The 24003-nt window shown below is 39.4% G+C and overlaps 1 protein-coding gene across 1 annotated transcript; it reads right to left on the reverse strand.

The window, feature by feature from the left end:
* Positions 1–2437: 2437 nt before the first annotated feature.
* Positions 2438–21756, reverse strand: opn4a (opsin 4a (melanopsin)). Its single transcript, XM_044372200.1, has 10 exons — positions 21598–21756; positions 17870–18003; positions 15358–15561; positions 11262–11433; positions 10872–11048; positions 10129–10236; positions 7478–7673; positions 6618–6782; positions 5502–5561; positions 2438–3091 (listed from the first exon to the last, which is right to left on the reverse strand). Exons 1-10 carry the CDS (start codon positions 21732–21734, stop codon positions 2927–2929), a joined length of 1518 nt encoding a protein of 505 aa, XP_044228135.1. The 5' UTR covers positions 21735–21756; the 3' UTR covers positions 2438–2926.
* Positions 21757–24003: the final 2247 nt, after the last annotated feature.

Below are 24003 nucleotides of genomic sequence, written 5' to 3' on the forward strand. Positions count from 1 at the left end.
ATTATATTGAAGGGATCTTTAATTGTGGTTTTCAAAAATCTGTTAAAATGTTAATATACATTTATGAATATTCATGAAAGTTAAAACGTCATACTTTGGAGGCAGGTCTGGCTTTACAAGTCGTACATGTTGATATCATCATTTCTAAAAAAAAAAATGTTTTTTCTGATCACATTAGAATCACAATTTGTCAAAACTTTATGGAGGCAGCAGGTTGATTAACAAGCTTGTCTCTTTTTTCTACGCAGGCTACAGAAAACTCCATCAAAGATGTTTAAAATGAGGACAAAGTGATGTGTTTGATGTTGCTAATGTGAAGCTACACTGTATGAGCAGCTTTGACACTGTGGGGAAATATACACAGTGGGTGCGCTAGTTGTGATTGGTGCTTTTTTTTTAACCTGTAACCCTACAAAATAAGTAACGTTAGAGTGAAACGTCCTGGATATAATGGTGGTGTAAAGCTGACAGTCGAGCACATAAACACATAGTTTAATCCACTTTTTACACTTTTAGCTCTGAAGAGGATAAAAAACAAGAAACCACCATCCAAGCTCTTTATAAACTGAGCATCACTCTTGCTTGCCTAGTTACAGTTGCTAAGCTATAATTGGACAATCACTATGCGAGGGACGGGCTTAACGATCGGTCAATCAGAAGGCCTTTGGTTTTCAAATTAAATGAGTAATTACACAACAAATCCTCATAATAAACAACAATATAGGTTGAAAATTCAGCTGGCAAAAAACAACCAATAGTTACGTTTACGCCATCTAGTGGCCGTAGTAAGAACGACCTCTAGAATGACCCGTTGGACCGTAATACGCTGCTTTCACTTAACATCACTGTTAAACAGTAATGATGCTGTGGTTAAGGTCTGGTTACGTTTAGGGAAAGATCACAGTTTGGGTCACTTGAAAAGTGGTTTATCTTCCCAAAAGTTACAACCTTCGTCATCAAGGCAAAAGTAAACACCACAACGTTTTTTTTAAAAAATGTCTTGAATCGTAGTTGGAAACATGACAGTCATGAACTCTAACTAACCATCTATCAACCCAACCCGCCTCCTCTTAACAAGGCAAAATCATCTCATCATGTCACCTTATACTGACGTCATCTGAACTGCAGGTCATAATTACTACGACCACTAGATGGTGTAAACGTAACTACAGGTCGTTTGAGACCTATACTGTGTTTTTTTTTTTTTTGTGAGGTTTATATGGCATCTCAGTCCTTTAGTTTACTCACATAAGCAGAAAAACTTTCCACCTGTCACGTCACTCTGCACAGGACTGAGCCGGAAAAACACAAAATAAACAAATCAAAAGCAACAGACGACAAGAACACAAACAGAAAACCACACAGTTTGTAGAAAAATCACGTAGTGCGGCAAGAAAATTAAAGTCCATCTCAACACTGACAGTCATCTCATGTTAATACTTTACTTTTTCCTGAAACAGTAAATAAATTTCTGCAAAAGGGCTCAGAGGAACTCACCTGAAGAGACAAATACAACACTTTTAAAAACCTGTTTGAAACGATCTGAGTCAGGGACGAGGAGTCAGGAGCAGGAAAACTGTTTTCTTTGGGTAAAAACTTAAACGTACTTGTTTGGCTTCACTACTATAAAAGACTCATATTACAGTCTTCTGATTGAATGTTAAAGGGATTATACACACACACACACACACACACACACACACACACAGGTGCCTGGTTATTTTCTTAGACTTTGTACTGTAATGTATCTTTACACAGAGATCTGCTCACTCAGAATAACTACCTGTGCAGGTGTGCAAGGTCTTTCATATTAAAAAAAATACTAGAAGTAAAGATTTAAAGGTAAAATACCAAAATCCAATCAATCACAGCATTATTAAAGGGCAACTTAACACTGAAAACACTTTCTGGAGTTTATAATATATGAGTGTACATATAATTTACCCTCAGTGGTCCCAGTTTTGTTTACAACAGAAATCATTTGGTTATTTGCCGTCATCATTGTTCAGACAAATTTGAAACAAGTTTGGTATTTGTGGGCTGAAGTTTGAGTCCTTCCTTTTTTTTTTTTTAGACCACATTTGTTTTCATTGTTAACTATCACTGGATCACTTTGATACTGAAGAAAACTTAACAAATGTGATGATTCTCAGGCAGCTTCTGCAGTTATACATCACAGTTTGAAAACCTTTGCTCTAGACAGAAAAAAAAAAAAAGCAAACAAGTAAACATTAATTTTGACTCCGATCTGGGCCACATTCCCCTTGTCATGACATTTAAAAACAGGAATAATCAGTGCTGTGAGTTCGGTTTTATTTTTCCCAGGCGCTCACTGTTTCTGGTGAAGAACTGACGTTACATATAAAACATTTAGAGACGTAATTTGACGTGAAACCTGTTTCACCGCCAGCAGACAGAACTGAAGTGTAAAACTGTGATTTTTGAATTATTATAGTTTCATTTTTTAATAGAAAAAGAATAAAAATCACGTCTACTTTAAAGTTTATATCTGACATTTTTGACTATTTCCTTTTTTGTCTTTAAATTTCTGTTTAAGAAACTTGAATCACAGCTATGAAACCATAAGACGCTCCGCTTGCCTTTATTTTGTTTTTTTGGTCTGAACTGGATTGTAAATGCATTTCTTTACTATGTGAAAGTGATGCGTTCAAGCTAAAACAGAGTATTAAGTTGCTCTTTAAGTGATATTGCACAAATGTCCAGTTTGGTTTGTAAAGAGCTCGTTTTTTTCTCTAAAAATGAGTTAAAAATAAAACGAAAGGAGCGAGTGAGATAACTTCTCTAAACCTCTTTGTTTCTGTCTGCATGCTGAGCTTCAGGTAAACTTCATCTGTGAGTTTGATTTCTAGGTTTCTGATTGGACGTGAGCTGGTCAGGTGATGAGCTGCTGGAGGGGGGGGGGGCTCTACCCAGACCCCGCCCCCGTGTTGCTGTTGGCTGACTTGGTGCGGGCGGAGCGTGAGCCGTTTCGGCCAATGGGAAGGAAGGGGCTGGTCTCGGAGGTGATGACGATGCTCGGGATCCGACCAATCGCGCCTCTCATCACGTGTCCGTCTGCGATGTCGGCGCTCTGTCAGACATAGTTAAATAGTTAAATTTAATAAAGTAGTACTTTTTTACAATAAAGAAAGATCATTTCAGAACACTGATCTACACTTAATCACCAAAAACTGAACATCAACTGAACAAAAACAAGATTCATCTTTACTAATAACTTTAAAAATAACTTTATAGTGTATGATGTCATTTTCTACAAAGCTGATATCACAAGCAATCCATATGTGAAGTTATTGTTGTGATCTGAAGATAACAGATGTAAAATAAATCTGATGTTTAGCAGGTACGTTTACCGTCTCCACCATCGTAGTTTAGCATGTTTGCTAAAGTCAGTAATATTCATCATGTAACAGTTGTGATATTTCAGTCTGGAGCTAAACTGTGGACGGAAGGACTAAACGCTAAAATAAATCCTCAGAGAAAACATGTGTCTGCAGTTGATCTCAATCTCTGTTTTAAAGGTGAGATATGACTCAACACAGAGCAGATAAACGCTGCCATGTTTTCATCTGCCTCAACACGACTAAACAAACATGTTTCCTGTCAGCCAGATGGATGACATCACCTGCAGGCTGCTTTGTCTTTTCCTCTGGAAGTCAGAACTGATAATGTCAGACAGACTCCTGCTGATAAACTCAGTCACAGCTGACATTTACGCTGATAAAAGCATGCAGAGAGTTAATGACCGTGTCTGACTGTCAGTGTGTCTGTAGAGTCATCGTCATGACCATCAGACTAACCAGCACTTGATCCAGATGATCCAAACCACTTTACTTTAAGACCTCTGCTCTAGACTAAAAGAATAATAATAAGTAATTAAAGCTGCAAGCGGCGTTGGTCGGGACCTCGCGCTCTGGCCCGTTGGGATCAGATCATTTTGCTTCTTAAAAATGAGGGATATTTCTTACAAGTGTGGTGTGCTTTTATTTTGAAAGTGTGATTGACATGTGTACTGTCAGGTGTGTAGAGACAATAAGTAACTGCAGCTGGACACAGAAAAATACTCATATATTTGAATGGAGAGTGTGAGTGAAACCACACCTTTTTGAACATTTACTGCTTCCACATAGTTTTAGATACAAACTTCATTTGAACTTTAAATGAGTCACGAGACTTTGACCTACAAATCTCGAATTTACATGTTTTTTCTATCTTTTATTGTTTTTGAGATATTAGAGTGTGAGTTTTAAAGTCTTTTCTTGCTCCTCCTGTGATTTTATAATGAGTGTGTATTGCGGAATGTTTCACAGCACTGAGGGAGTGACATCACCAGGAGCAGTTGGAGAGGAGGATTTTAGAGTACGCTTCTTGTGAAATATCCTCATAAATCCCATGACTTTGGCCAAATCTTACATTAAAAATCATATTTTAGTATGAAAATTTGTGGTGAATCCATTGATACAGGTTTGAAAGTGGTCAGACTTATAGATTAGACGTCAGCAGCCTCTGTTTGACACAAAGTTCATGCCCATAGATTGCCTCCCCATTGGTTTACATTGTAAGGGTGATGTGGCACTGCAACTTTCAGGGCTTATTAAATCCAAACCGTTCAAGTTATTACAAAGTTTTTAACAACTTTTTTTCAGCATAGTGTCATAAGTCATGTATTAAAGTTTGAAGCTGATACCATTAACGCCCTCGGAGGACATAGCGTTTGTTCAGGGGCCAAAATTGGGGCAAAGTCTTGTTTAAGTGGCGTAATAATAAGGAAAGAAAGAAAGAAACAAACAAACACACGAAAAACAATAGTTTACTGTTAAAGGTAAACTGACCTTTAGCTAAACTGAAACACATTTTAGCATCAGATAATCCTCATCAACATAATTTAGCAGCTAAATTAAACCATTAGCTTAACGGCTGAAGCATTAGCCACGTGTAACTAATTGTTAGCTAATCTTAAAATGTTTTAGCAGCTCAACTGGGCTCTTAACAAACCTGAACCCAACTGTTTAGCTTCAACAGTTTACTGTTAAATGTAAAATGAAACACATTTTAGCATCAGATAATCCTTGTCAAGATAATTTAGCAGCTGAACAATAATGTTGTTAGCCTCTAAACTGAACCGTGAGCTAATCTGGAGCAAACAGTTTTAGTGGCTAAACTGTTAGATGACCTGAATCAACACTTTTTATTTGCTAAACTCAACCAGTCACTGATGTTGACAAATTGTTTTAGATTCAATTGAAATCTTTGTGCATTTCTCTGATAAAAGATTCAATATCAGATTGGTTAGCCTTGGAGCTAAGTGGTTCAGAGGAGGTAAACTAAACCATTACCTGACCTAACTCCAGACTCCTTAGGCGAGGACTACTGTTTTACAGGCTCTCTAAAGACTGTTGTATACCCTCTCATTGAAAATAGATTCAGTTTGCTTTACTCGTGCTGCTGCTATGTTCAGAGGGCTGATAAATGCTGTTACTCACATTTGGGATGCTGTTGCGTTCACTGACTCCTGCCATGGAGATATCAGTGTCATAGGATGTCTGGAAGAAGAAAAAACAAACAAACATTAAACGCAAAGACAGAGTTTATCAGCCCTGAATCAGTTTTAATCAAACGTATTTCAGCATCACTAATCAGAACTTTAATGCACCTTCATAGAATAAGAAATGATCTAAGAGGATTTTCTGCTCTGAGCTGAAAAACACATCAAGCAGATTAACGAGCAGCGTCCTCTGACTTCCTGGTTGTCCAGACAGAACACAGATTAACGTGAACACCGGTGTTATGAAAAAAAAGGTTTTATGTTTTCAGAGCAGCCTCGACTGACCCTCAGACCTCCTCCTCCAGTGACCCCACTCATCTTCATCATCAAAGTGATGTTAATAATCTGCATGAAGGCTAAAATGATTTTTGGTGTTTAATGTCTTGCTGCTTTCATGCTGCCTGAAAGCTCCCGAAACATTTTAACCTGTCAATCATCATTCTAGCCGCACTCATAGTACTTATCATATTATTTATTATATAATTATACCTGTTAGTGGTTCCCATGTTGAGGTGTAAAACTTAAAGCTTAAAACACCTCAACTTCTTTTTGTACACTTGAATTAACACATTTATAATCTTTTCCTAAATAAACAATAAGTTATCAATTTTATGTTAATTTCTTCTGCCCATGTTTGTATGCATTTAGCTAAGCAAGCAAGCAAAACCTTATTTATATTAATATTATTATTATATATATTTAATATATAATATTATATATTATTTATATAGCACATTTCATTCCAGGTGCAGAGCACGAGCTATCAGGGAAGCTGCAGACACAAAAACTATGTAAATAATATACAAAATAAGTGAACACAGCTAAAAGAGACACGAGTTAAAAACCATTAAAAAGTTAAAATCCTACATAGACGACTTAACGTTTTAAGTTTAGTTTGAAAAGCCTGATAAAAGCTAAAAGCAGCTGATCAGTCTAACTGCTTCACAGCTCTAAAATATACAGGAAGCCTTCATATTTGAACTCCTCTTCCTCCCTCCACATTTGTTTTTTCTGTTTTTTTTAAATAATTTGTTTAAGATGGATGTGTTTTCACCTTTTCAAAGATGCCCGAGTCGTGACTCTTCATCTTGGACTTGAAGCTGGAGGAAGGTTTGAAGTCGGGGAACTCGGCGGTGTCTCTGCTGATGTCACAGGACACCTGGCGACTGGCGGGTCTGGAGCTCATACTGGACAGATCGGCCTCGGTGTCGGTCAAACCCTGAAGAGGAAGAGGAAGGAGAAGAAGAAGAAGGAGAAGAAGAGGAAGAAGAAGAAGGAGAAGAAGAAGAAGAAGAAGAAGATGAAGAAGAAGAGGAAGAAGAAGAAGAAGAGGAAGAAGAAGAAGGAGAAGAAGAAGAAGAAGATGAAGAAGATGAAGAAGAAGAAGAAGAGGAAGAAGAAGAAGGAGAAGAAGAAGAAGAAGATGAAGAAGAAGAAGAAGAAGAAGAAGAAGGAGTAGAAGAAGAAGATGAAGAAGAAGAAGGAGAAGAAGAAGAAGAAGAAGGAGAAGAAGGAGAAGAAGAAGAAGAAGGAAAAGAAGAAGAAGAAGGAGAAGAAGAAGAAGATGAAGAAGAAGAAGAAGAAGAAGAAGGAGTAGAAGAAGAAGATGAAGAAGAAGAAGGAGAAGAAGAAGGAGAAGAAGAAGAAGAAAAAGAAGAAGAAGAAGGAGAAGAAGGAGAAGAAGAAGAAGAAGAAGAAGAAGAAGAAGAAGGAGAAGAAGAAGAAGAAGAAGAAGAAGAAGAAGAAGAAGAAGAAGAAGAGTCAAACTCAAATGAAAGGAAGTGTGTCTGACTTCAACATAAAAGTCCTCCTGTGATGAGAACAGCAGTTGTTGATGAATTTGAACCTCAGCAGCGTCTCAGCTAACATTTAACTACAAGCACACAGCTGTCCATCAAAGCTGTCTGAGCTCACCGATTCGCTGTCGGAGGCGGAGGAGAGGCGGGACTTGTTGGTGCTCTGCCGTCTGAACTGGCTGCTGATGTCAGAGGTCTGGCTGGTCACAGTGGAGCGACGCGTCGACACGAAGCTGCTGCTGGCAGAGCGGAGGTCACGAGGATGAACACACAGCAGGATGCCCAGACACGGGATGTACTTAGCCAGCGCCACCCTGAAGAGATGGACAGAGATTTATAGTTTGACGAAGCATTGATCAACACGCCATCATCAGGAGAGGAAGGCAGCGGTCCAGCCCCGACTGAAGACTGAAACATCTCCAGTGTTACAAATCAACTGGTTTTCCTGTTAACTGGTTACCTTTGTTTATAAACGTCGGGAGTTTCTCATGGCAACAGCAGATGTTAAAATCACGGAGAGGAAACTTTGCAAAATGCCTGATTATGATTTTATATCACTCATAATTTCATAGACTAGACATCTGATTTATTCCGCTTATGGTTTATGGAGTTCAATGAAACTTTGAGATCAGAAATATTCTTAACCATATATTGATGTACTTTCTTCAAAATACAAACTCCCCAACTAGGTTTCGACACCAGGTGTTAAAACTAAAGGAAAACTGACGGCACGTTGTGCTGCATCACTGAGCGATGAGGCTTTGAGAACTACCAATATACCCAAACACACAGCAAAAACAACCGTATATTATCTTTGGGTTTTAAAATACCTCTGCTAGATTAACTTGTGACCACTGTTATTGCAGTGATAGCAGCCACACCATCAATAAACCATCAATAAGCTGAATTAAACAGATGGATAGTCTAGTCTACGGAATTAAGAGTGATATAATAATATAATAATAATAATATCACAATCAGGCATTTGCAAGGTCAGCAATGTTTCCTCTCCATGATTGGATCATCTGCTGTCGCCATGAGAAACGCCCAATGTTTACAATCAAAGGTAACATGTTCAACAGGAGAACCAGTTGATTTGTAACACCGTGTATATGAGCTGTTTCTTATATAGAAAGCCGAAGTCAAACTGGAGCTTCCAGGTTCTGTTCCAGAAGTAAGAAAACCTCATTCTCTGCCTTCAGGGAACATGTTGAAATACATTACATCAAAGATTAGTTATTACAGTGAACATTAAGTAAAGTATTCATATCAAAACTCCTGACTGTGAGTCTAACTGAAGCTCTTTCTCTACGTTTCCTTCATCATGACGTTTTATAAGTTTAATTTTATCCTGCAGCTTTTAAAATCTCTCAACAATGAAGGTCATGTGTCCTGCATTAAAGTGTGTGTGTGTGTGTGATTAATTCTCTCCAGCCCAGTTAACATTCAGGTTAATTGAGCAGCGGTTGGTTCAGCTGAGGTGTTAGAGCGCTTACGGCGGCGGCGGCGGCGGAGCTTTCTCTAATGGGATCGATTCTCGTACAGCGTGACGGTTCACTGAGCTGACGGATGAAAAACAGAAGAACAGGCGCCGCGGCGGGAAGGTTAGCTGGAGTCAAATTAAAACACTTTGTACAACTCGAGGCTCGTATTAAAGAGCTCAGATAAGTCTCTTCTCCTTCTCATGTTCTGAAAAATGTGGAAATATATCATTATCAATTCAAGAGTAATAAACCAAATTAAAATCAGATCTAGTTTCCTTGAGATCTGGACTGTGTTGCACCAGCTGTTTGCAGATCCATCACTAAGTTTGTGTGTAAAGTCTTAAAGTTCTCAGTAACAACTAACTAGTTTCAAACTCGTCATTTCAGGGCCGTCGCGTGAAGGAATTTCCTCTGCAGTGATTAAAAGTGGCTCAACAGCGCAGTATGTGATCATATGTGTTATTAGCACCTTTTATTTTCTTTTGTGATGAAATCAAAGTATGTCAGTGTGATTACGTGTCGGCTGAATGGAGCAGCAGCACCTGACGAACACAGAAAACACTTTAAATCGTGTTGTGGTGGAAACAACGTTGGCCTACAGCCAAACCTGTGATTTATGAACAGAGTCTGGCTGGACGCACCTTTAGATTGTATGATTGGTGGAAAACTACTTTAGTAGGTTAAACAGCGGCCTGCCTGGCTGTGTGGTGACGCAGGAGAGTTTAAACATGTAAGCAAGACAAAATATTCATACAGACGTGTTTTTAACTACCGAGCATCGGCACCAACTCCCGATTACGAGGGCTTAGCTTGGTTAGCAGGTTAGCTTGTTAGCCTGGATGCTAGCTGCGAGAGGCTCCAGGCAGGTGGGATCCTCCGGAGCCACCGTATATCGGACCACAGGAGACGCCAAACATTCAACACACATACATTGAAGTGTAAAACAAGAAAGACCTCATCTCATGAAAAAAAGAAAAACATGAACATAGTGGTTGTCTATAGCGCGGTGTAGCAATATTGCGGTTATTGCGACAGCCTTAAGTACCATTACAGTAAAACCTAAGAAATGTCTTAACTAGTAAACACTAAATCTGTTGCTAGGAAACATAGTCTAATAAGAAACAACCAACTTTGTGAACAGGAAGTGACTGTAGCATCACAAGCTGTAACATAACAGCCAATCGTCGTGAATGTAGGCGTGACTTTGTTTTATACTGAGAGATTTTGACTGTAACAGTCAGCAGGACAACAGCATGACCCTGGGTGGGTCATGTGATGTTGTTACCTGTACTTTGGGTGTGTGATGGCGTAGATGATGGGGTTGTGGATGGCCGAGGCCTTGGCGATGACGGCGGGCACAGAGTTCATGTAGGGAGTCAACATGTCGGCGTACCTGCAGCAGGAAACAGAACAAGAAACCAGAACAGGAGGAAGTTAGTTACAGTTATACTCCCTATAACTGAACACTGTGCAACTCACCTGTTTTTATGCCGATTTTTGTTTTAATTGATGTTTTGTTTGATTCTTTTATGTTTTTATTTCTTGTAAGGTGATCTTGGGTGACTTGACAGCGCCTCCAAATAAAATGTATTATTATTATTATTAGTAGTAGTAGAACACCTGTGCAATCTAATCCAATCCAATATAACAGCTCTGCCATCAACTCTATTGTTACAAAGCTTTTACATTTTCAGTTGTTGTCAACATTGTCAGACAGGTAATAATTCAGCTTTATGTTTATTATTGAGGTTGTAGTGATTGGTGGTGAACTGGAGTGCAAAATTAACATGCATGAGGGCTGAACTTCAACTTTTTTTTGACAGAAATTGGAGGTTTTTTTTCGTTCACTTCTTGGAGCATCTAGTGGACATTAGAGGAACTGCAGCTCTGTCTGCTGAATGAGCAGAAAATATTAAACCTCCAGCAATATTTTCTGTAGGAAACAAACAAATCCCTCTGATATACTTTAGTTTTTAAAACATGACAGTGATTTTATTGATGGTGCTGCTGCTGCTGGTTCTGTTTTACCCGGCGAAGGCGGTGAGGGCGACGCTGGAGTACGGCGACCAGGAGATGACGTAGAGCAGGATGATGATCAGAGCGATCTTCGCCATCTTCCACTCGTTCTGCAGCCGGTGGAAACTCTTCACCGAGTCTCGACTGCTGCCGTGACTGTGAGTGCTGCCGTTAATCTTCCCCACAGCCCTGAAAACACACACACACACACACCTGTAGTGCTGTACCTGTTAACACATTATATTAACTAACATTCAGTCCCTCGAGGTTCATAATAACATTAAATCACAAACACTCAAAACAAAATGTAAAATCCAGGAGAAACAAAGCTGCTCCTTTTAAAATATCTAGTTATAGCACACACACACACACACACACACACACACACACACACACACTGACTGGTTGGTGTTGCGGATGGCGCGGAAGATGAAGACGTAGCAGTAGATGATGATGAAGAGCGGCAGGAAGAAGACGAAGATGAAGAGCAGCATGGTGTACGCTCGCACCGACGGGGTGAAGGTCATGTAGTCCCACGTACAGGACGTCAGCATACCCTCAGGGACGTACGCACCTGCAGGACGACACACACACACACACACACACACAGTTTAATGTCCTGTCATGTTTTACAAGCTCTTCTGTTTGCATAATAAAAACACTGAAGATCAGCTGTAGTTAACCAGGACGTGTCTGTGCTCCGATGCTTCAGTTTTGACCTTCAGTCAAAGCAGAGGGATTCAAATCCCACCGCCTGCAGCTGCATTCATAGTGGGTGTGAAGGGGTTAACTGGAGTCCTGCTGTAGACGCCTACAGTGCAGGTTTGGATTTATGTTTGAAAAGTGAAAAAGGTGGAAACAGTCTAGTCGGGTTCAGGTGCAGGACACAAAGCAAAAGGAGAAGCTGTCACACTCACATTTGCATTTGTCCCAGGGGGACTTCCCATGATGCACTGAGCTCCTCTCTCCTCTTCATCTGTACACATTCATGTACCATTAATGCATGTTACTAACTTTCTCGTCTCACAGGAAACCTTCAGCTGCAGACTGACTACTGTCCAGCTTGATGCCCACTGCTACCAATACTTATTATTATTATTAGTCACATTTCTCCCATTTTAGCTTCACTGCATTGGCTTCCTGTAAAATCTAGAATAGAATTTAAAATCCTTCTCCTAACTTACAAAGCCCTTAATGGTCAGACACCATCATATCTTGAAGAGCTCATAGTACTGTATTATCCCACTAGAACACTGCGCTCCCAGTATGCAGCTTACTGGTGGTTCCTACAGTCTTTAAAAGCAGAATGGGAGGCAGAGCTTCAGCTATCAGGCTCCTGTCGAATCATCTTCCAGATTCGGTCCGGGGTGCAGACACCCTCTCTATGTTTAAGAGTAGGCTTAAAACTTTCCTTTTTGATAAAGCTTATAGTTAGGCTCACCTTGGATCAGCCCTTAGTTATGCTGCTATAGGCCTAGACTATCGGTCAAGGTAAATGGCGTCCACGTAGAGTCCAGTTCTGCTCGAGGTTTCTTCCTGTTAAAGGGGAGTTTTTCCTGCTGCTGATGGAGGAATGTTGAGTCTCTGTAGATTAAAGTTCAGTCTACACCTGCTCTATGTGCCCTGAGATGACTTCTGTTGTGATTTGGTGCTTTATAAATAAAACTGAACTGACTTCAGGAAAACATCACTGAAATAAGAAATAAGAACTCACTGTTACTCAGACTTGTCAGAATTGTTTCCAAACTAATTCAAGCATTGATTCATATTCTACTGGATAGTCTGAACATCTTCATCCTCCTTTATCTTCCAGTGATGTGCTTAAATTTTCATGTAGAAGGAAAAAAAAACATCTTGAACAAACATCGGTAACTTCCCAAAAATAGTTTGACAACTGTATTTGTGAGTGTTTGGAGGTAAAAGTGTGTTTTTATAATATGAGGATGTCCTTTTGCTTTTCTAAAATAAAATCAGATGTGAAAAAATTTAATTTTCAGCAGCTGACTCAAATACTGGGGAGAGAAATTAATATTTTGTGTCACACATTATAAGTTAACCCCTCACATAATTAATGTATGTCCTTAATATACAATTTGTAATTTTCTGACTTTGAAATACTTTCTGACTTCCTGAGTGGAAGAAAATGAATCTAATGAATCCTTCACTGTGAGTTTCTGATGATTAAAGTCTGTCGTCGTCACTCTCAGACTGTAAAATAATCATTACAATAAAAGTCAAACTGCACTCGTGAGAACATTCATTCACTACGTTCACCTCCGCTCGCTCCAGACGTGAACCCATAAACTCCTGAATCGACTTCTTAAAGACGACTTCTTTATCTCTTCATGAGAACATTTTGTCCTCATATGTGTAAAAACCGCAGACACATAAATCACACACCTGCTAAAAAAAACAAACCTGTATATTTATGACGTAATATCTGCACTGGAAGCTTTTCCATGAAGAATGAGGAAGATTTATGAGAGTTCTGCTTTTTCCAAAAGTTATAAATTACATTAAAATGAAAAAAATAAAACTGAGGAGAATGAAAACCAGGTGAGAGAAGAAACACACCGCATGTAGACAGAGTGTGTGAGTGAACTTGAACTGAACTGATAATAAATGAGATTTTGAAGGTAAATGAACAATAATTTTGATAAAACTGAAGCTTTGAGGCAGAACAGAAGATTAAAGAGCAGCCATCCATCTTACAAGCGAACCTCTTATCGTGTCGTTGTCCGGATCGGTTTCCCCTCAAGATTTAAAGTTGTTAAAATGATTCTACACCGTCTGGTAGTTTCATATATATACTGTACAAACAACCAACTCCTCAATGAAACTGTGTTGTGATATTTACACTGAGAGAAACATTTAAACCAGAAACATGTTTCTTTAAAGCTCCATCAAATAGAAATATGGATCTGTCCGATCTTAAAGTTTAAATAAAGTTCTGTAGGTTTGAACAGTGATCGGCATGAGTTCATATTGACGGTTAGAGTTTAGTTAGAAGTGTTTCTACGAACACTCTTAAATTCCTACATGTGTGTTTTTTCCAAAAAAGAGTGAGTGCGCGTGTGACGGCTGCGGCTGGTTGTCATGACGACAGTACGGTCTAACTTTAGGATTCATAAAACATTTTAGTGTTTCTTTCTTTTTTTTTTTTTGTTTTGCTTTGTTTTTTTAAAATTTGTTTATTTATTTATTTAATTAATTATTATTATTATTCATTTTATTTACTTGTGCACTGATAGTGGCTGTATGGATGATGGACACGTGATGGAAGGTCAAAAATCATGAACGGACCCTTAACATTGCTTCATTTACACCTTTATTAATGTAAATATCTGAAAAGCTGATTGTTCTGTACGACTGCACTCGAGAAAAGGAAATAAAATAAGTTAAATAAAATAAAAGTTCTCACATTCTCATCTATATATTCAGACTGATCTTTTTTTACATATATGTCGTTGTGACAGGCTGACATACTAAACAACATTATGACTTTTTCATGGAGTTATTATTATAACAAGGTTCAGGAACAAGACCACTAATTCCCCCACCCCGAGTCTCGACCCCCGGGTTCCTGGACGCTCCAGCCTCTTTGTGATTCCATTTGGTACCCGGTCGTCCCAACACCATCGACCCCCATTATCCCTCTCCTCGACTCCCATCCAGCCCACCGTACACGACCCAGACCGACCCACAGCTCCCATTCATCCCCCGGCAATCGACCCCCCCTTCATCCCACCGTACACCATCCTCATCCAATCCTGAACCCTCTCGACAATCCAAATAAATCTACTTTTATACCGTTCAAATGGCGTGGTCGTTGTTAGTGAATTTCTTAAATATACAGCCTCCTGTCAGAAATATTATTCACGTCTCCACCCGGTTATCACGGTTAAAAACCAAGCGCACCTGCCAACGTGTCTCATGTTTACCCTGTGAGACTTTTAATGCTGCTGTTCATCGTCTGTCATGTGAAAACATTTAAACAGTCAGAGAAACACAAAGTGAAAATCCAAACGCAGCACGAAGCGTCTCTGCTGATCAGTAGAGACACGGGGACGCTCCATCGTCTCTCTCTCTCTCTGTCTCCATCACAGTTATGTATTCAGGTCATTTATAGAGACAAGAATCTGTAAAAGTTTACAGCCTGTCATGCTGTCACGCCGCGTTTTCTCTGTTATAATGACGTGGCTAAAAAAAAAAAAAAGGCGATTCGACTGACAGAATGCGACTCGACTCCTCGACTGATGCGTCAGCGTCTTTTAGGTTTCTCCTCACTCAGCCGGTTAGGAGCCACTTCCAGCCTGAGGATGTTTGTGTGTTTGTGTGTGTGTGTGTGTGTGTGTGTGTGTGTGTGTGTGTGTGTGTGTGTGTGTGTGTGTGTGTGTGTGTGCGGCTCCGGATGTTTACCGGCCGTTTATTAATTAGAAAAGAACAACACAAAGTCTGTATGTACTATAAACGTGTGTGTGTGTTTGTGTCTCCTCACTCCAGCCGAAGAACGGCGGCAGGCTCCAGCCCAGAGAGTAGACCCAGGCCGCCATGAGGATGAGGAGGGCCCGTTTCCATGACAACATCCCGATGGACGTCAGAGGCCGAGTGATGACGAAGTACCGGTCGATGGCGATCACCATCAGCGTGATCATGGAGCAGATCCCAAAGAGAGCGCCGCAGAACGCGTACAGCTCACAACCTGAACGCAGACACAGAGAGAATGTGTTTAAAATCACTTCCTGTTGACATATTTATTATTATTTAAGACCAACAGTCATAGCTGGACGTGGACAAGAGACATTTATCATTAGGTTCAAGTGTGAAACAGCACAAATCAGATCAGGATTGTTTTTTTTTAGTGTGAATTTTCACCAAAACACCTGCAGGATCTTTAGTTTAGTTTAGTTTTCTATGTGTTCACATATTCATACAGTGATGTCATCAGATGTCTTGTTTTGTCCGACCAACAGTCCAAAACACCAAAGACATTACATTTGCTGTACGGTTAAGACAAGAAAAAGCAGCAAATTTTCACATTGGAGAAGCTGAAATAAGAGAACGTTTGGATTTTGTTCTTTAAAACTGACTTTAATGACTCATATTCTGCACATTTCCAGCTCTATATTTATATTCTGGGGCTCTACTGGAATATCTTTACATGATTTCCAGTTAAAAACTCCTTATTTATCTTCTACTGGTCCTTTATGCAGCCCCTCAGTTCAGCCTCTGTCTGAAACAGGCTCCTGTCTCTTTAAGGAACAGGATATAAATAACAGAAAACCACAAAAAAGCACGATATGTCCCCTTTAATAATCAAAATAATGGCAGATGAATCAACTAATTGTTGCAGCTGTATATGTATATACATATATATATATATATATATATATACATATATATATATATATATATATAAATATATATATATATATATAGTCCAGTTACTATTTTTAGAGTAATGAAGGCTGTGACGGGTCAGAGGGACACAGAGCTGCTCATGTTTCTATATAAACATCTGGATTTACATCTGTAAGACAGTTTTCATGTTTTAGAGAAACTGGTTGTCACATAAAGGAGAACAAGTTTACTGAAAGTTTCTCTTTAAATTCAGTTTTTTAATGTTTTGAGCAGCAGACATGAACTCCTCCACGTCAGGGCCGCAGATTCCACTGGAGGGAAGTGACATGACTGTGTTAGTTTTTTTGGGGGGGGGGGTTAATTTGGTGAACTGACCCTTTAAACATACACACTCAAACTGTGGGAAAGGATTTAATGTGAAATATGACTCTTTGCTTTTGCACTTTCTGTGAATTTAATTAATAAAAAGCAGTAAATCAACACGTCTCGCTGCTTTCATATTAAAACGACCTGGCGGCGTCTCTCTGGAGGCTCAGACGTAAACACATCACTGTTTTCACTGGCGACAGATTATAACTTTAAAATCACACAAAAAACTCTTTATTATATTCAGAACTTTGAGTTTTGACTCTTAACTTTTTGTGTAATTATTTGTGCATTTGTATTTTCTCTCACTAATTAAAGTTTAGAAGATTCTTCACTTCTGTGTTGTTGAAATATAACTGAAAATTATTAATTATCTTAAAACAAATTGCATGTTTTCACTAATTTATCATCTGTTGATGGTGTCCAGCCTGAGGTCATAACTCTGTTTATGTTGTTGTGTCCAAGTCGGGCTGTGTGTCCCTCCACCAGTCCACCAGTCCACCAGTCCACCAGTCCACTAGTCCACCAGTCTACTAGTCCACCAGTCTACCAGTCCACCAGTCCACCAGTCCACCAGTCCACCAGTCCACCAGTCTACCAGTCTACCAGTCCACTAGTCCACCAGTCTACTAGTCCACCAGTCCACCAGTCCACCAGTCCACCAGTCCACCAGTCTACCAGTCTACCAGTCCACCAGTCCACCAGTCTACCAGTCCACCAGTCCACCAGTCTACCAGTCCACCAGTCCACCAGTCCACCAGTCCACCAGTCTACCAGTCCACCAGTCCACCAGTCTACCAGTCCACCAGTCTACCAGTCCACCAGTCCACCAGTCCACCAGTCCACCAGTCTACCAGTCCACCAGTCCACCAGTCCACCAGTCTACCAGTCTACCAGTCCACCAGTCCACCAGTCCACCAGTCTACTAGTCCACCAGTCTACCAGTCCACCAGTCTACCAGTCCACCAGTCCACCAGTCCACTAGTCCACCAGTCTACCAGTCCACCAGTCCACTAGTCCACCAGTCCTCAGACGTTCTCCCTGTTTGTTTGTTGAACTGGACTCAGTGGGAGAAGGTCTTTGTACAGGAAACTGAAGTTTGTTTTCACACTAGTAGTTTTCTTAAGGAGAAGCTTCCTACACGCTGAGCCTCTTTCAGTCCTGTTGTTGTTGTTGTTGTTGTTGTTGTTGTTGTTGTTTCTGATTTGTCAACAGCAGGTCAACACATGTTTATGTTGTGTTTTATATTATTCATTTGATTATTAAAGACGACCTTCAGGTACCTTTCTCTCCAAAGATCCACCTCTTGTGCATGCTGGTGGTGAAGAAGATGGGCGTCTGGGTGACACACATCAGCAGGTCTGTGATGGCCAAGTTAATGATGAACATGTTGGCCGGCGTCCGCAGGCTGCGACTCCTGCAGCACACACACACACACACACACAGTTGATCCAGATGGCAGACAGACAGGATTGTGGTCCAAACTAAACCTGGAGAAGCACCACATATCTGAACTGGAGGTCTGGAGTCTTTATTTAAAGCCTCTCAGGGCAGGATTTCACTACCAACTGGCCAAAAATGGTCAGTGACACTTTTGTTTTTCTTTGGTTCTACTTTTAGGACGAGGAGTAAAAGAGTTTTATCAGCTTTATTAACTCTGGAAATGATTCGTATCTCTGCTGATGTTTAAGAGTCCTGAGCTGTTCAGAGAGAAAAGAGATGCTTCAGGAAAGTTTGAAGAAAATAAGCAACAAACTTTACCTGCAGAAACTGATTTATTGTAACAAGGAAGATGCAGCTTCTCTATAGTCTATGATACATCATGTTATAATTTAAGCATCATATATTTTCGCATAGAACCTTAAAATGTATTCATGTATACACACAAAACCTACACTGAATAAATAGTCTAATATTTCAAACTGTAAGAGAACTAATCATCATTTCCTGGTAGTCCGTCTCCTGTCTGACAGTCAGTGTAGGACGCCTCATAAATTAGACATATTATTTGTTTTATAATTAGAGTATTTAGTTTAGATCAGTTCAGGCTCTGATGTTCTGATAGAATCGGAGCTTCAGGGACAGTTTGTTTTCTCCTCTGGACACACAAGGTCGGTCTCTAAAATCATCCTTTTTTTCATCTTAACAATCTTTTAACGAGCCGACTGTCGCCGACCTTCATCTCCTGCAGCTCTGCACCGGTCAGGACTCCTAAACATGCAGGAGGCATTATATAAGATAAGAAAGATGAGAAATGTTTCTGCTCCTTCTTTAAAAAGTGGAAAAAAATCTGTGTTGGCTACTACAGTAAAAGTACATAAGTATTATGAGCTTGATGTAGTTAAAGTATTGCAGTAAAAGTACATAAGTATTATGAGCTTGATGTAGTTAAAGTATTGCAGTAAAAGTACATAAGTATTATGAGCTTGATGTAGTTAAAGTATTGCAGTAAAAGTACATAAGTATTATGAGCTTGATGTAGTTAAAGTATTGCAGTAAAAGTACATAAGTATTATGAGCTTGATGTAGTTAAAGTATTGCAGTAAAAGTACATAAGTATTATGAGCTTGATGTAGTTAAAGTATTGCAGTAAAAGTAGTGGTTTGGTCCCTCTGACTGATATATTATTATATATGACATCATTAGATTATTAATAGTGAAGCATCAGTGTTAGAGCAGCATGTTACTGTTGTAGCTGCTGGAGGTGGAGCTAGTTTACACTACTTTATATACAGTTAGCTAGTTTAGTCCAGTGGTTCCCAACCTAGGGGTCGGGGCCCCTCCAAAGGGTCAGCAGATAAATCTGAGGGGTGGTGAGATGATTAATGGGAGAGGAAAGAAGAAAAAACAAAGTTCTGATACACAAATCTGTTTTCAGTTTGTGGACTTTTTCTCTAATCTTTGATTTTTGCTGAAATATTGGATCATTTGAACATTTATTGAAATGAAAGCATGTGAGAAGTTTAGAGGGAAAAATCACTATTTGGTGGAGCTGTTAACAACTCATAGACATGTGAAATGTGACCCCGACTACACACTGCTTTTTGTAAGACGTCAAAAGACAAAAAGGTTGGAAACCACTGGTTTCATCTTTAACAATGTGTTGTATTTTAAAAGCTTGTTATATTATCCATTGTGTCAAATCTTCATCTGAAAAGTAACTAAAGCTGTTAAATAAATGTAGTGGAGTAGAAAGTACAATATTTCCCTCTGAAATGTAGAAAGTAGCATCACATGGAAATACTCAAGTAAAGTACAAGTACCTCTAAACTGTACTTAAGTACTTTGCAGCACTGATTTTAAGTGTTTTCTGCAGGTAAATACTGAATTAATCGTGAAAAACTACTCAGAGCTGCTTCATCTCTAAAATAAACTGTAATCGATGGAACATTCATGATGGAGCAGCTCTGATTTTAATGAAAGATCAATAAATGTCCCATAAACGGTTCGATCAATAAGTGGGTCGAACTGGCTTTAAGTGGTGAAGCTACTTCAAAAGATTCTGTGTTTCAGAGACAACTTCTGAGCGGTGATGGAAGATAAAAGCCGGAGTCGATAGACGTCGGGCGGTGATGACTCACTACAGACACACACAGGTCGCTGCAGAAGATTCAACCTCCGTCTGAAAAGCTCTGCAGCTTTTAAACGATTCTCACAGCTCAACATCACAGCGGCGGCTCCTCTCAGTCTACAGGTGAAGGTTTAGAGGCGAAACAGCAGCTCAGACCAATTATTTCCTCCTCAAACACGCGGCTGAGACGATCTGTTTCCCTTCCAGCATGTTTGAGTGCAGACGGACTGTCGGCAAAACCACTTTTTAAGAACATTTCAGAGAAAGACAGAAGAACACTGCACCCCCAAAGAGGAAAAGAGAAGTTCTGATCACTGCTTTTGTGTCTCCTAATTATCTCCGAGCATCATGTGCATGTATCTGAGATTGGACGGCTTTAGACATTGTTAAATTCTAATAATATATTATATAAACTCAACTTGTTCTCCTTTAATCTGCCTACAAATAACACGACTTCACACTTTCACATTACGTACAGTTCATACGCCGAAGTCCAATTTTACATGCAGGTGATACAACAATCATTTCCAGAGAAATGACGTCATATAACGCGACTTTCTACCGTTCTATAAGGTGATTTTTTTTGCCTTTTTAGAAGGAGGCGTGTTGGTGTTAGCTGGCAAAAAGCTGCAAAGCAACAGGAGAGCAGTGTTGGAAACCACCTACCCGACGTTTTTACCGTCACATTCTTATTGTGTTTTAACCCAAACTGTGATCTTTCTCTGATCCTAACCAAGTGCCTAAACGTAACCAACAGTGTTAAATGAAGGAAAACGTTAAAAATGCAGCAAGTATTTTTAAAGTGTAAACCTGTGTTATTTATACACACTGGTCTCTTTTCTATATTATTTGAATTTAACGGCTACACACAGTTTAAAGCCTTTTCTCAAATATTTTCTGGTTCAATTAAACATAAAATCAGGTACAAACAGGATGTTTTGTAGTTTGTATCATCACAGCTCATTTAGAATAAGACTGAATCAAACTCTTTAAATTATGATCTGTTATCAAATGAAATTAAAATTATTCAGAAGACGCCGTCGTTCTACGCAGAGTTTATCATGTAAACATCTCTACTTTGGTTATTTATCAGTTTCAGTCTGTAAACTAACTGTTACTATTTTAATTTTGTTTTATTTTATATTCCTCTTGTAACTTCTGCTCTTTAATAACTGATATAGATCTTGTCTTACAGATTATTTGTGTTTACTGCGTCAGTTGAACGTAACGTGTTTCCTCTCAAACAATAATCAATAAACAAAAACCTTAAAATAAGATGCAGTCAGCAAAATAATTACATTCCATAAAAAGTAAAAAATAGAAAAAGATTTTCAATCAACCATTAAATCCATTAAAGCATAAACTTTGAGAGTTTTTAGGAAGTTGTAGTTTCTGATTTCCCGTCGTCCCCTGAACGCAGCGTGAGAGGATCAGACTCACCTGCTGAAGGCGTAGATGACCAGGAAGTTACCGACCATGCCGGTGATGCCGATGGCGAGGATGACGGAGCCGATGGTGTAGTGGGCGTGGTCGGGCACGTCCACGGTGGGGAAGGGGTGGGGGGGCTCGGGCACCATCGCCACCTAGAGGACAAAACACAGAAGGACATGAAGATGCTGCACGGAGAGAGAGAGAGAGAGAGAGAGAGAGAGAGAGAGAGAGAGAGAGAGAGAGAGAGAGGCAGCTCATCTAATTTAAAAAAAAAAAAAAATGATCTGAATGTATTAAACCGTTTTTTAAGTCTTATTATCTGCTGAATTAACATGAAAGTGTGCAAAGATGAAAAGGTCGTTCATATCAGGGCCATTATTATTAAACCTTCACATTCACAGAGCGCCCTGATCACCAGCTACCAGCCTTAATTCTCTTTGAAACGCTAATATCTCCCCGTCCTGAGCATCACTGTTTCTAATTAACCTGCTCGGGGCTCCCTCCCTCTCTCCCTCCCTCCCTCCCTCTCCATCATATCTCTCATCTCTTCATCCCATCTCCCCTGTTGCCACGTTAACGGCATAAATTACTCCTCTGCCGGCAGAAGTATGAGGCAGAGCTCATCACAGACGAGAGGTCAGTCAGAGGAGCAGCCGGTTCATCTGACTGAGAAACTAACTGCAGGTTTATTAAAAAAAATGTCTCAAACTTCTTTGGACCTTGACATGCTGGTTTACTCCCGCTGTGCCTGCTCCTCCTACACGTTCATGAACTCTCTGCACAGACTCATCAATCAGTTTATCTGCAGCTCAGTTCACAGCCTGCAGCAGGTACCAGATGCATGAAGGGTAAAACAATCTTTAAACGATTCCTCTTCATCTTCTTAGTTATTAGATATAATGATTTTATTTATTTAAAGCCTCTGGAAACGTGGCTTGAAATCATGAAAATGCGTATATGATATCAAAGTTGAGTCTTTTATTAAACATCCACAAAAATCTGAATGAATATAATCATTCATAACTATTAGAAAACTTCAGAAACAGCTCATTTGCTGCTCAAAGCATTTCTCAGGACTGTGTGGGCGTGTCCAGATCACGTTTGATTGACAGCTCACTTTCAGCTCAAGTACCGTTTTATTTTCTATTAATTCACTAAAACATTTTGCTGATATGGAATAAAATACCAAATCTAGAAAGCTTGACTAATCGACTAACTAGCAAAACAGGTTGAACCACCCAAATCTGTGTTTTTATTTAACTATACCTCCCAGAGTATGGCGCTAATCGTTTTAGCATCCTCCATTCACATACATGAAACGGTTAGCATTAGCTTAAATGTTTTGCTATTTACTACCAAATCTATCAAATGGACCCCACTTGGTTGAAAGTTTGAATAATCCACCAACTAACAAAGTAGGTTAGACCACCAGAAACTGTGTTTTTATTTAACTATACCTCCTGGAGTATGATGCTAATCGTTTTAGCATCCTCCATTCACTTACATGAAACGGTTAGCATTAGCTTTTTTATTCAAAACTTTTGAGCTTATTATCAACTACCCCAGTGGGCTACTAGTTATCTTGACTAATCGGCTAACTAGCAGACTGGAGTAGATGACACATATCTGTTTTTATTGAACTATACCTTCCAGAGTGTGGCGCTAATCGTTTTAGCATTTTCCATTCACTTACATGAAACGGTTAGCATTAGCATTCCTATGCTACATTTTTGAGCTACTTATCCACTCAGTGATTAATACAGATTTGGATGATGTATCCAAGTCTGCTAGTTAGCTTAACACAGTAACTTTCAAACCATATCAGGCTCATTTGAATTCTCAATCTGGCAATCAGTTTAATGCTGCAACGATTAGTCAATTAATCGATTAGTTGTCAACTATTAAATTAATCACCAGCTATTTTGACAATCGATCATTTTTAATCATTTTTTTAAAGAAAAGAAGTCCAAACTCTGATTCCAGCTTCTTAAATGTGAATATTTTCTGGTTTATTTGGTCTTTTATGACAGTAAACTGAATATCTTCGTCATCTTGGACTTTGGGAAACACTGATCAACATCCACAACGATTAATCGAGTAAATGATCAACAGATTAGTTGATGATGAAAATAATCGTTAGTTACAGCTCTGGAACAGTTCATCATTGAGCAATGGTGGCCTGGAATTCTTTATCAGATTTATTTTCTTGTTTTAATAAAAAGTTAAGATTCTATTTGTTTACACAAGAAATAGTGCAGAACTGAGATCACGTTTAATGATACAGTAGCTGCTGCTCACTCCTGCAGCGCTGTTAGCGTCCAGCAGCCTGAGGAGGAACACAGATGACCAGACATGATGAAGAGGAGCTTCATCCACTCTACAGGACAGAAAACTGGATACAAATATGAGAATTCA

This window comes from Thunnus albacares, chromosome 14 (genome assembly GCF_914725855.1).
Source record: "Thunnus albacares chromosome 14, fThuAlb1.1, whole genome shotgun sequence".
In the NCBI taxonomy this organism is placed as follows: domain Eukaryota; kingdom Metazoa; phylum Chordata; class Actinopteri; order Scombriformes; family Scombridae; genus Thunnus; species Thunnus albacares.